This window comes from Urocitellus parryii, chromosome 6 (genome assembly GCF_045843805.1).
Source record: "Urocitellus parryii isolate mUroPar1 chromosome 6, mUroPar1.hap1, whole genome shotgun sequence".
Taxonomy (NCBI): Eukaryota; Metazoa; Chordata; class Mammalia; order Rodentia; family Sciuridae; genus Urocitellus; species Urocitellus parryii.
Genome location: NC_135536.1, coordinates 157,268,865 through 157,282,699, shown reverse-complemented (window position 1 = coordinate 157,282,699; position 13,835 = coordinate 157,268,865). Strand labels below are relative to the sequence as shown.

The 13,835-nt window shown below is 40.3% G+C and overlaps 1 protein-coding gene across 1 annotated transcript in view; it reads right to left on the bottom strand.

Moving 5' to 3' along the window:
* Window positions 1-785: 785 nt before the first annotated feature.
* Window positions 786-13,835, bottom strand: part of Dzank1 (double zinc ribbon and ankyrin repeat domains 1) — a 77,663-nt gene continuing 64,613 nt past the window's right edge. The window contains exons 15-21 of the mRNA XM_026400706.2: window positions 11,528-11,602; window positions 9,915-10,011; window positions 9,356-9,456; window positions 6,348-6,428; window positions 5,649-5,776; window positions 1,414-1,488; window positions 786-965 (exon numbers count right to left, since the gene is read on the bottom strand). Of these exons, the coding sequence (XP_026256491.2) occupies window positions 800-965; window positions 1,414-1,488; window positions 5,649-5,776; window positions 6,348-6,428; window positions 9,356-9,456; window positions 9,915-10,011; window positions 11,528-11,602 (723 nt within the window). The 3' untranslated portion in view covers window positions 786-799. The remainder of the gene's footprint in view (window positions 966-1,413; window positions 1,489-5,648; window positions 5,777-6,347; window positions 6,429-9,355; window positions 9,457-9,914; window positions 10,012-11,527; window positions 11,603-13,835) is intronic.

Below are 13,835 nucleotides of genomic sequence, written 5' to 3'. Positions count from 1 at the left end.
CCACCTACAAGACATATATTTTTTTTAAAGGACAAGGTGCAGAACACTGTGCAGTTTGTTACTATTTATGTTTAAAAACGGGGGAAAGGAATATATGTGCTACATGGTTTATTTGTATACTCCATGTATACATGTACGTATATCATACACACATGCCTATCTAAATCCTGTACTACTGCTAGAAAGATACAGCTGACACTGGTGTCATTGGTGCCTCTGAGGAGGGGAGTGGTGGCTATGGGACAGGGACAGTAGGGAGACTTCACTACATAGAATTTTATGCTTTTTAGCTTTAAACCATGTACAATTATTATGTATTGAAAATAAATTAAAAACTAAAAGCCAAATTCCCAAAACCCCAGCAATAAGTCATTAAAAAGCATACATGAAGTTCATCACAATCTAAGGTACACTGGGAATCACCCAGATAGTACTGGTGGTTTACAACAATTAAAAAACAAAAACAAAAAGAAGCCAGGTGTGGTGGCATACACCTGTAATCCCAGTGACTCGAAAGGCTGGGACAGAAGGATTGCAAGTTCAAGGCCAGCCTCAGCAATTTAGCAAGACCCTGTATCAAAATAAAATGTTAAAAAAGGCGTGGGGATGTAGTTCAGTGGTAAAATACTTGATTAGCATGCACAAGATCCTGGGTCCAATTCCCAGTAACACACACACAAAGACACACAGACACACACACTTTACGAATCCTCTCAACCCCAATCCCCAAGCTCAAATACACATTTTAGAAACAAAGAACAACCAGAGCTGGATGGTTTCGTTCAGCGAGGCCTCATGTCTAACAGTCCTCCAGGCTGAGGTTCCTGGGTTGGGGGAGTTGGTCCTCCAGCCCTTGGCTAAATTTAGCATTGAAGAGTGAGGTGATGGGGTCATCCCCAATTTCCAGAGCCAGGTCATATGCTGTCTGGCCTCTTGCATTCTTCTTTTGGATGCTTGCATTGCATCTGCAAAAGATATGGAGAAAGAGGGTCCTTGAAGGATTCAGGCTCATGACCCTGAGGGCCTGACTCTTCCTGTCCCAGAGCTTAGAATAAGCACTTCCTGGCCCTACCTCCCAAACCTGTCCCCAAGGGGCCACTGTGTGACTTCAGCTCTTAGGGGTGGCTATACCCTAAAACATTTTATGGGGCTGTATGATTTCAAAATATTTAATTGCCAAGTCTAGCCATTGGTTCCCCTTGCAGCAAACTCTTACCAAAATGTTTAATGGGAACAACATTTTCATTGTGTTTTGAAAAGCTCTTAGTGACCTGGGGGACATGGTGAGATGGTGACCCTCCCCACTTTAGAGCAATAGCAGTTCAAGAACTAGGGTCCCTCTAAAATCATCACAGGTTAGTAGAGAGATCACTGTGGCCCTCAGAAGTATTCACCAAAGGTTAGAGAACATACCCTAGTAAAGTCACGATGCTCTCCCTTCCTGTGAGGCCAAGAAGAGTTGCTTCATGAAGAGCTGTATTTCTGAGCCTATTTGTGGGGGAAAAACATTCCTGGGTAAATCTTAGTTAGCATCATCAGGATATTGGAGAGGTCAGTGTGATTAAAGGGACCTTGGTTTTACTTACCAATCAATTTAACTAACCTGGGAAAATCCCATGAGTCTCCCCTCTTTGTCTCTTCCCTTAGAGGAACACTGTGATGGGTAGTAAGCTTTGATGCTAGACAAATAGTGAAAAGTCTAGAAACACATTCATTTTTAATGTGAGAAACCCACAAGGATCTGATTTGTAGCTGACTTAATAAATGCTAATAAATACTATTTTAATAGATTTCCTTTAAGAGTTTATGAAATAGCCTCAATTTTGGCTTAAACCTCTTAGGTACTGTCTGCCTGGTAACTGAATTTTCAGGGAGGAAGTTCCTATTTTTGTGTGGGGGAAATGGCTGTGGTTTCATGCAAGCCAAACTCAATGGCTGTGGTTTCATGCAAGCCAACCTTAGAATTTAATGGGCAAGCCAGAGACATCAGACAGACCATATTCTGCTGCAGTGCCAGATTGTCTTGCCACCTTTTCTGGTCAGGTTTGACCTAGTGAGGGAGAAGTAGATTGCTAAAATGGAGGATGGAGTGGTACTTAAACTCCTGAAAGGCTCCTGATCAAGAGGTGGCAGAAGTGAGGGAAGGTGGGAGTCATGCCTGGAAACAGAAATGAGGTAAGCAATTGAAGGTCTGTGCTCTCTCAGTCCCAGCTTCTCTTGGCACTACCACCCAGTCCCCCCACCTGCAAATAAATCTGCAGCCACAAGTTTCTCCCAATGGAGAAAAAGGTATGGCAGCCTCTTCTCTGAAGAAGATAAAGTGAGCCCTTCACATCTGAAGTTTTTTGGGTCTTTATAACACCTTATAAAGATGTTCACTATCTCCGGAATAGACATATGGTCTTCTTTCTTCCTGATTCTCCCCAAACTGAATTTGCTGATGGCTAGATCTTCTGTGCTGGCTATTTCCTGTGTAACCATAGTTCAGTTTGGGGAAATACTACATTGTGATTCTGACAACTCTAAGTTTGTACAATGTTCCTCAAACAACTGAACTCCAATATGACACCAGATAGTGTATGCCTTCTTACAGAACCCCATCCTTCTGAGTAAAATTGATACCCAGTGAGTTTATTCTTCTGAGTAACTTGGAATTATAATATAACAGACCTTCAAGAGCATAGTTTGTACAGAGAGTACACTGTGGTGTTCCAAGGGTCTGTGTTTTAAAGAAACTTGACCGCTAATGCATTATTTATTCAAATCTAAGTATCATGGTATTAAGTATTATCTAAGTATTAATATCTAAGTATTACGGTATAGTTTCTCCCTGTAAGTCCTGAATTACTGTACAGAATACAAATTAAGTATCCCCTATCTGAAATGAAGGCAAGAAACATTCAGGTTTTTTTGTTTGTTTTGGATTTGGGAACATTTGCAAATACATAATGAGATATCATGGGAATAGGATCTAAGTCTAAGCACATCTAAAGTTCATTTGTGTTTCATATATTCCTTATACACATACACATAGCCTGCAGGTAATTTCATACAATATTTTTAGTGCACCTGTGTTTTGACAGTGACCGATCATATGAGGTCAGGTGGGGAATTTTCCACCGTCGTGTCATGTTGGTTCTAAACGTTTCAGATCTTGAAGCACTTTGGGTTTCAGATCTCCATATTGTGGATGCTCAACCTGTAAATCTCCACAGCTGTACTCAAAGAAGTAGACTGATGATTGCACCTTCTTTATCTGGGCAACTAGAGTAGAGCCAGGAGACTAAATGTTTGCAACTGCTAGTCAGGCAAAGAAGGGCAGCTATAGTCCAAAGCAGCCGCACCTCCCTGTGCCCCTTTCCCAATGAGACCTTGAATCTGTGTTTCTGAGTCTGGTGATATGAGGCATCCTCTTTGGTGGAAGGTGTGGATTTCTCCTTAACTCCCTTTCAGTTGACTGTGGTTTGTTCTTATAGGAATAATACAAACATGGGACCCAGAAACACTATGGGGAGGCTTTGTGCCACCTGCCAAGCTACTTAATAGAAGCTATCTTGTATAGAGACCAATTTGTCCCACTAGCCGAACATGCTTCAGATATGAGAAAACATTTTAATCCTTGTTTGTTAAGGAACAACTCACTGAGCCTTTTGGACAGGAAGGCCAGATCTTTGAATGGCTTATGTGTAAGAGAAGAGGAATGGATGGAATCTGGGGATGGGGCTCCTGGAGCTACTGAGGTCCAGGTGTGACGCAGAGGCCAGGCTGGGGCAGGCATAAACACATCAAACTAACAGACATGGACCATATTTAGCAGAATTTAGCTCTTGGACGGGGAATCTACTCTCCTCTACTGGCATACATTGAAAAGGAAAATCTCTGTGTTCTCTTTAGAGGAAAGTCCTCCACCCTCGCTTTTCTCCTCTCTTCTACCCACATGAGCTCACAGTGCTCACGGTAACCTTGATAACGAACATAGAGTGACGAAGGGCTACACTATACATAATTCAGATGGATAGGCATAACCATTGTCAGATTCACCAGACTGCATCGAAATCAGATGTGGATCAGTGTCACTTTGCAGAATGGTGATGAAGTGGAAACTGAGGAAGACCAAAATAAAACTGGCAATCATATACAGATTCAGAGTAGTTTTGTCTTCTTATTGTTCATAAAGCTGGGACTCACAAAAGCATCAATTCAAGAACTGACTTTTGAGGGGCTGGGGATGTGGCTCAAGCGGTAGCGCGCTCGCCTGGTATGCGTGCGACCCGGGTTCGATCCTCAGCACCACATACCAACAAAGATGTTGTGTCCGCCGAGAACTAAAAAATAAATATTAAAAATTCTCTCTCTCTCTCTCTCTCTCTCTCTCTCTCTCTCTCTCTCTCTCTCCTCTCTCACTCTCTCTTAAAAAAAAAAAAGAACTGACTTTTGTATCATACATGAAGCATTATGCTTAAATGCTGTAAGAAAAGCTCATTTAATTTATAAATATATAAGGTACACTCTAACATAAAACAAGATAGCCTCATTTTATCAATGATAAAATAATACTATTATATTATCAACAATGATAATACAATAATGTGGGATGAATGAAGAAGCTGACAGAGTATGATGAATGTAAACCCTAAGGAAACTCAAGAAAGTAACTTCCAGCTATCAAAGTTTTACACCAATATTCTCCTATGAGATGAAAATTTTAAAGGGGTAGTAACTACTGATACTGCTGTGTCCTATTTGGAAGAAACTTATAAAAATGCACACAGAAAAATGGACAGGGATGTATTTTGAATAAAATACCAGAAAAAGTTTTAAATATAGTAATAAATGCAAAACTATGAGACTTTTGACCCCTTTGGTGGCCTGACCTACACAGCAAGATGTTTCACTAACCCAGACCTCAACCTTGGCTTAGGAATCAGGAGGCAGCAGTATTAGAGAACTGTGATATCCCTAGAAGACTTCTATTTTAACAACTTGTCCAGGAGATGAGTTAATCTGAATGACCCACACTGCAGGAACTTTCCAACCCTGGTTCCAAAGCAAGTTTCAAGAGAACAAAATCCTGAGGCTGGGAGAGAAGGTCATGAAGTTGTACTGTACCAAGACCAGGAAGTAATGCAACTTGGGACCTCCCCACCCATCCCAATTCACAGGTAGGGAAACCACGGTTCCAGGAGATTATGTGGTGAGTTGAGAAGTGCTAGACCCTCACCCATGGTGTTAGCATCCAGAGACAACAGTTCTGTGTTAACTTCATGGGTATGTTTCTCCATGACTATACGGGGGCCTCTCTTCCCTTAGTATTGATCTTAACACTGTGGCTCATAATGAAAATAATGCTTAACAACCCAAGAGCTAAGGATTTGCTAGCCCCACGAAAATAGAAATTCATGAATTAACAAAATATATTACCATTAATAAGAGTTATTCAATTTGGTAACCCAATAGATCATTTTAAAAATTTTGTTTTACTCAGCTTTAGAAAACTGTTAACCCTTTTATTAAGACCAAAAGAGATTTAAATTGCCTTTCAGTGGTTCAAATTGAACAGGGCATGTGTGTAAACTAATTCTGCTATACCAGAGCTCCACGAGCTCTAACACCTCAGCACTCAGCTGTACTTTCAACGTTTCACTTACGGTCCCCACGGCTGGTCAATGTCTGCTCCTCTCTGAGCAAGAACTGGAATGGCTTCATGATGCTTATTCACAACAGCTACGATAATAGCAGGTCGACCATCATTGTCACAGCAGTTGGGGTCTGCTCCCTGCAGCACACAGAAAAGAAGAAACTCATTACAAAACCTCCACATTGTCCAACTGCCATTCTGTCAAGTTCAACAAATGTCCTATTAAAGCAATAATGGAACTATGTTAATTTTAGATCAAAGAAAGGATCAAGACAGCCTATAATGGACACAGCTGCCAAGTCCCCCCAGAGTTATGATATCTGTCTCTCACATCAGGAGGAGCAGGTACCCTAACCACATTGTTTCTTCTTTCTTTTTCTTTTTCTTTCTTTTTGGCAGTCTGGAGACTGAATCCAGGACCTTGTATGTCCTAGGTAACTTCTATCACTGAGCTATACCCCAGCTCCATTTTGTTTCTTTAGGAAACCTAGGCTGAAGTTACATGATATCATGGACCAGGGATTCTGTCTAGTCTCATACATGTTACTTGGGCTTATCTGTTTGTTTTTATAAAAATTAGCAACAGGTAACAATAAATGCAAAGCTTTTGACTAGCCATTATTGCATTTTCAAACAACTTTTAATTAAAAGGGAGCAGTTGGAAGGGCAGGCTGAAATCCACAGAGAGACCTGTTCTAGTCACACTCACTTCCTCCAGCAGCTGTTCAAGCACAGAGATTCTTCCTTCCCCTGTCGGGCCAACTTCCGCCAGTAGGAGTCTGTTTTCAGGCTGCAGGATTATAGAACATGGTCATTTCCACTGCCTCAAAATAGCTGCACTGTTGATTTCCAGGCCCAACACTCAAGGCAAATGCTTCCTCACCAAGCATAGTGTCTCATTCTCAGTTGAATTCTGAGCCACATGGATGGGGTGTGTGACCATGAGAGTACACGTGTGAGCATATTTCTGTGTTTGTGTGTGTGCACATATGGTCTTCAAAAGCCAACAGCACAAACATACACATCTAATGGTAATCTTGCTGGTCTCCAAAACCTTGTCTTGGGCAAGGTCACTATATTTTTAAGGGTAGGGGTGTGATGGGAAACCTCACAAAACTCCAGAAATTCCAGGATAGTTTCCTTATGTGTATTTCTAGAAAAAGCAGCCGGGGAACACCTAAAATTTACTTGGCATGCTTTATAAAGTGTTCAATGTCAGACTAAATATGAGAGTTCAGAACCCATGCTTGCCTAAGAAATGAGTGAATCCATAGTCAACCTCTTGTTAAGAAAACGAATCTCTGTCATTTATTGTCAGAAATCTGCTTTTTTTTTTTTTTTTTTTTTTTTTTTTGGTACCAGAGAATAAACTCAAGGGATGCTTAACCACTGAGCCACATACCTATTCCTTTTATTTTTTTATTTTAAGACAGGGACTGGCCAAGGTACATAGGGCCTCGATAAGTTGCTGAGGCTGGCTTTGAACTCAAGATCCTCCTACCTCTGTCTCCCAAGCTGCTGGGATTACAGGTGTGCATCACCATATCTGGCTTATTGTCAGAAATCTTTAAGAATTTGTTTTTTTTAGGGCTGGGGTTGTGGCTCAGTAGAATGCTTACCTCGCACGTGTGAGGCACTGGTCCTCAGCACCACATTTAAAAAATAAATAAGTAAATAAAGGTATTGTGTCTACCTACAACTAAAAAAAATATTTAAGAAAAGAATTTGTCTATTTTCAAAACGCTATGAAATTTATATTTATATATAAATTTCAAGCAGAACCACAACTGGCCTAGGTGTGAAATGGAAATAAAACCTGCTCCTCCCTGGTTCCCTGGGCCTCTAAGCTTTTCAGAAGATGTTGGGTTCAGGCTGTATCAACCGCCTCCTTGCCCCTTGGCCACCCCATCTCTCTGGTATCTTGGAACAAGGCACCATATCTAATCAGTAAACTCCAGGAGGATTCTGGGAGGTGTTCTTGTTTATACTGAATTTGGCTCCTTTTAGAAAAATATACTAGAATCCTCTAGAATGTTTGCGTCATGAGGTCTGAGATCTTTATAACATGGGTTCACATTTTATTTTCAGCACCTAGAACCATGCCTGATACAGGTGGGCTCAAAAGTAATGAATGAATTAGTGGATAAATATCAGTGCTGCTGACATTTAGCTCATAAATGCAAATGAGAAAGTAAAGGAGCATAACAATGGGAGATTCAGACCACATGCAGAGAAAGGGTACAGTCTCCAAAGATGCAAATTGTTGAGTTCATGGGGCTCTATACCTTCTCTTATACTCATTACAATATTTCAAACTGGAGGAGGTGGAGAGCACAAAGAATCATAAGCAATTACAGTTAAAAAAATGCTAACATCTTCTTCCCAAATTTATTAGTATTGATTACACGCAAAGCACATGCTGGGGAAAAAAAGATAAAGAACAGAGCTCCTGCCTTTGGCGGAATCATGATGCAAGTTGGATGGCGGGGGCGTGCAAAACAGAGGAAGCCTCTAGAAACTGGTGGAACCAGAGGTGGAGGGTAAGCACCACATTGTGTCCATCTCCATCTCCAGGGGCTTGCTGCTAATCAGTGCTGTTCTCTGTGCTGAAGCCAAAGAGGACCAACCAAAAGGCAGGGTGGGGGAGAGAGCAAGGGCATCCACCATTCCTTTCTCCAAAACCCCTTTTGGAATTATTCATGATGCATATTTTTTGAAAAGCAAAACTCACTATGAGCTGTGGGAAACTCTGAAAGGGAATCTATCATTTTAGCGTTTCAGTAATTTTGAGGAACTCTAAGACTGAAAGTAGATGAAATCCGACTGGCAGAGAAATCAAAGCAAAGAAAAACCAGCTGAAGACACCAGAAGCCTGAGTGTTTTCTCTCCAGGGGTATCCTGCAGAAATTCAAAGTTAATCACGAAGGAGGGTAGGTATTCGGTGCAGGTTAAATGCATGAGGGCTCACTATGAGTAGCTAAGATGCCCTTTCCCTCCTCTCTCACATAAGGAGAAAGAAAGCTCATGCATTCTGTTAAACCCTTACAACCACTTTCTAGAAAGTATATGATTTGCTCAACAAAGTCATCTCCTGGGAGCACTAGAGCCCAAGAAGGGAGAATTACAGATCCCAAGACCTCCATGACAAATTCAGGGAAGGGTGGAAAGGACAAGGGAGGAAAGACAGCTCCTTGCAGAACTGAAACATAGGAGAATATGTCACACCACCAATACCTTTGCTACCAGAAGAAAGACCTTCTGCACTGACAATGCTTGGGACCCAAATGCTTTCTCCCGACCCTTGCACAACACCAGCAGGAAAGCCTGTCCCACAATATAACCACCTATCTACACAGGGACTTCAGACCTACACATCCATGCTGGGCACCCACACCAGGCACCAGTGCTAATCCAACTAGTTCTTCATTTGTCAAATGACCAGAAAACCAAGGAGCACCACATATTTAAGTCCAAACAAATACAAAACAGAGAATGATGGGCAGACAGAACAGAGGAAAAAGATATGATTCAGGAAACTGATGAGAACTTTAATTCTAATTCAGTCTTGTAAAGGATTCTCCCTCTGAAAAATAAAAATATGCTGTTATAAAAGAAGGAACAAAAAAAATGAGAAAGTATTCCATTTTAAAATGCCAAAATAAACATCAAAATGATAGGCTGAAGAAGATAGCCACAAAGACCAAGGAGTACACGTACTGTAAGGTGCTCTTTCTTTTTGTGAAATTTTTTGATCTGGAGATTCCTCATCCTCTTGATTTTTTCATTGGTATCTAAGATACTCTGGCTGTAATCGCTCACTGCAATGACAAAGGACAAAGTGATCCTCCTCCACTCCATACATGTAATAAGCTAGTTCTACAGTTATGCCCATTAAAAGTCAGAGGCATAATATGGCTTTTGTAAACATTTTCATTTGATTAAACCTGACAGGAAGGACTGCTAGAGTCACTCCCCAGTCCAGGAGCCAGAGGATAAGTGGGGAGAAGGGAAATGCGATCTCAGTTTTTAAGCTGAAAAAAGACCTACCTTCCCACCCTCACTAATGAATCCCTCTCCAAGCCCCATGAAGGATTTCATAAATCTCAGCTTTGACTTCAAAGGAGCCAGAGACATAAAAAGGCTGAAACATAATACTAAGATTTGTGATCGGGCTGGCATATTTTATGCAAGTCTCTTATTTTTATGCAAGTCTCTCATCCTTATTAACTCAGTGTATTTCTGGTCAGTTGTAAAGTACCAGAACAGTAATACTCACCCAAGCTGGTCCTGCTGCTGTATAGCCCATTACCACCCTCAGTGACACCGCTCAGAAACTGGTCACTGAAATTCACCGCCTTGCTGAAGTATAGGTTCTGGCGATGAAAAAATTTAAGCACCATGAATGACAGGTCTGCTGGGCCTCAACAGAAGGAATGACCTCCTGACCAACCTACTTCTCATGAGGGATGGATGGCTCTGTCTTTCCAGACAATTGAGCCTACAGGCCTGGACATCCTTCCTGACTCTTTCCTCACCTCCCCAAGTTGTAGTCTATTTTATCGCAGTTGGCCCTCCTCTTCTCTGCACTACCCCATGACCCTTTTCTCACACAGGGACCATTACAACAGCCTGCCAACAGGCTTCTGCCAATCACCATGATATCATTTAAAAGTAATTGTGTCCTTCACCAACTGAAGTCCCTTCATGACATGGAATTAGGGTGGTCTGATGGGGAGGCTGCTGTTTGATTCTTGATTCTGTTAGCATTAATGACCTTGTAAGAAAAAAGTTGTTTAACTTCTCTGAGCCCTTAGTTTCCTTACCTACAAAGTGGAAATATTATGACCTATTTCAAAGGAGTATTGTGAAAGTAAAATTAGGTAAAACCAGTGTCTATAAAATGAGATATATATAAACACAGACTGTATCCACCTGGACTGATTCTGGGGACTAGCACACAACTGCACAACCAAGAACAAAGCACTTAGTGTCTAACCTGGTTTCAAAGCACTTGTATGTGCATTAGCCCATTTGATACACCCAGTCTCCTGATCTAGGCAGGGCCCGTGTTTTGTATTATTATTTTTTCCCTTGAGCACTGGAGATTGAACTCAGGTGTGCTTTACCACTGAGCTACATCCCCAGTAATTTTTTTTTTTTTTTTTTACTTCTTAAATTTTAGTCAGGGTTGTACTACATTGCTGAGACTGGCCTTGAACTTGTTATCCTTCTACCTCAGCATCCCAAGTTGCCAGCATTACAGGCATGTGCCACTGTGACTGGCATCTTATCCTAATTTTAATATCATTAGCACCTTATTGGGCACATAGCCAGGGCCTGATAAATATTAGTTCCCCTCTTTATTCCTTGCCTTCTTTACATATCTTCTCAATCCATTTATCATTCTTTTGAAAATTTTGACTTGTCCAATGAAGCGAAAGTGGCTAATATCAATCAATGCTTGTTATATACTTACAGGCTCTGTGGCAATGCTCCAGTCACTATATAAGAGGCAAGATAAAGGGAGATGTGACTACAACGGTTGGTTTGTTTTATATAAAGCAAATAGGACAAAGTGCACATCAGCAAACATTTGTGTCAGTCTTTCCCTAAATCAGTTGTATCACAGACATTTCATTAGAATTCAGTGAGTAAGAACAAGTCAGAGAACTACAGGACCATGGGTGGGTGATAATTCCCACTACTATATATCTTTGTGTACCTAAAAGCTGAATTTGGCTGAGATTTAACTCAATTCTTTAACTAATTCTACAGAATTGCTTGACTGTAGTCAGGTTTCCTTTTTATGGATTACACAAAAGTGTTTCCATAAATTTAAGTTGAGAATTGGTCAATTCTCAAATGAATAACTTCTGAGGGTTTACTTACCTTGTTTGAGACTTGAATATAATTCAGTCTGATGCTAACTTCACAGCCATCTTCATGGACAGTAGCAGAGATAAGCTTTTAAAGGAATTTTATTTTAATTGATTATTTATTTGTGGTAGAGTGGGTATTGAATGCAGGGGCATTTTACCAGTGAGCAATATCTCCAGCCCCTTTTTTAAAAAAAATATTTTTCAGTTGTAGTTAGACACAATACCTTTATTTTATTGATTTGTTAATTTTTATGTGGTACTGAGGATTGAACCCAGGACCTCACATATGCTAGGTGAGTGCTCAACTGCTGAGCCATAACCCCAGCCCCAATCCCCTGCCCTTTTTATTTTTATTTTGAGGCAGGATTTTACTATGTTGCCTGGTTTGACCTCAAACTTGCAATGCAGCCACATATATAGCTCCATTAATAATAAATAAACTAAATACTTCAATCAAAGGGCAGAGACTTTCAGAATGCATAAGAAAGCAAGATCTAAAAGAAAACATGGTACATATACACAATGGATGGAGCTAGAGAATATTATGCTAAGTGAAATAAACCAATCCCCCCAAACCAAAAGCCAAATGTTTTCTCTGATAAGTGGATGCTCATCAGAGTGATGCTTATCACAGTGGGGTAGGGGAATATGGAAGAATAAAGGAACTTTGGTTTGTGCAGAGGGGAGTCAGGGGAGGAGTGGGGCTGTGGGGATGGGAAGGACGGTAGAATAAGACAGACATTATTACCTTATATACATGTATAATTACCCTACTGGAGTGACTCTGCACCACGTATAGCTAGAGGAATGAGAATTTGTGCTAAATTTGTGACAATATGTAAAAATGTATTATACTGTAGAATAATTTTTAAAAAAGAAAGATCCAAATTTATATTTTCTTCAAGAGACATATTTTGGATATCCATACTGTGGAAATCATCACCTTGGAAAAGTTTAACAGGTGGCCAGAGGGGAAGCAGGCCTTGACAAGTAATGGACAAGTATCACAATTCAGCAGCTTTCTTTATAAGCAATGGAACAAATTTAGATTCAAATGGGGCATCAGAAGTTTTTAGAAAGGGTCAAATAGTAAATATTTCAAGGTCTTCTTGTGGGTCATACATTCTCTGTCATGAATACTTAACATTGCTGTTTCAGTACAAAGTAGCTAGATAATATGTAAATGAATGGATATAACTCTTATCCAATAAAATTTCATTTGTAAAATTGTATAGCAGGCTACATCTGTTCCCTGGGACAAGTTTGCAGACCTCTGGATTAGTTAGGCTAAAGAAATTATAAACTACCAAAACAGTTTATCAAAGGAAATTGAGCAACACTTGAAAGTGAGACAGTTTCAATGTTGGCATATTTGCTAGCAAAGAAGTAGACAGTCTGATTTGAAAAGACTCTTTCTAATTTTGTGATTAATAGAGGAAATATCCTTGTACTGAATTTTCTCTATAACAGTGATCTAATGCCAAAGAAAGGGATGAGGCATGAGATCTGACACACCTATTTCAAACCTTAATGCCCTGAGACCCAGCAGGGCGGTCTTGGATAATCATCAAAACACTCTGAGCCTTAGTTATCCTAGGTTCACATAAGGCTTGTCCTGGGTACTCATCACAGTATTATAAGCTACCCCAAATTTAGTGCTATTCAACAACCACCATTTTATCATATTCATGGATTCAGACAGGGCATAGCAGATAGCTTCTCTGTTCTACCTGAGGCCTCAGCTAGGAAGATATAAATGATCATCTAGTCTGGCCACTTATTGGCTTGGCTCCTGACCTGGGATGACTTGAGGACTATTTTCATCTGGGGCAGTAGACTGGCCCACTTACATGTGGCTACTCTATGTGGCATGGGTTTCTCACACTGAAGGAGTCTAAGAGGTGGATGTGACAAACAAAAGGAAGCCACATGCCCTTACAATACCAAGCCTTAGAAGACCCACAGAGTCACTTCTACCCTAGTCTATTAGTTTAACAGTCACCAGCTCACTCAGATTCAAAGGATGTGTGCTTGAAGGGAAGACTGTCAAAGAATCTGTGGTCATTTAAAAATAATTACCTCAAAAGTAAGATTCCTCCCTTGCAGGTTTGTTACAAGGACTGAGGAACACAATGATGATATGAAGTGTACTATTAAATGGTTAACTCTTGCTCTTATGATACTATTGTTGTTATATATCAACAGCATGTAATTTTTTTTTTTGCTTTTTCTTTTTTTAAAATTTGTTTCAATTAATTATACAAGACAGTAGAATACACTTATATACTTTGGTGTATCATACATAAATGGGATATAAT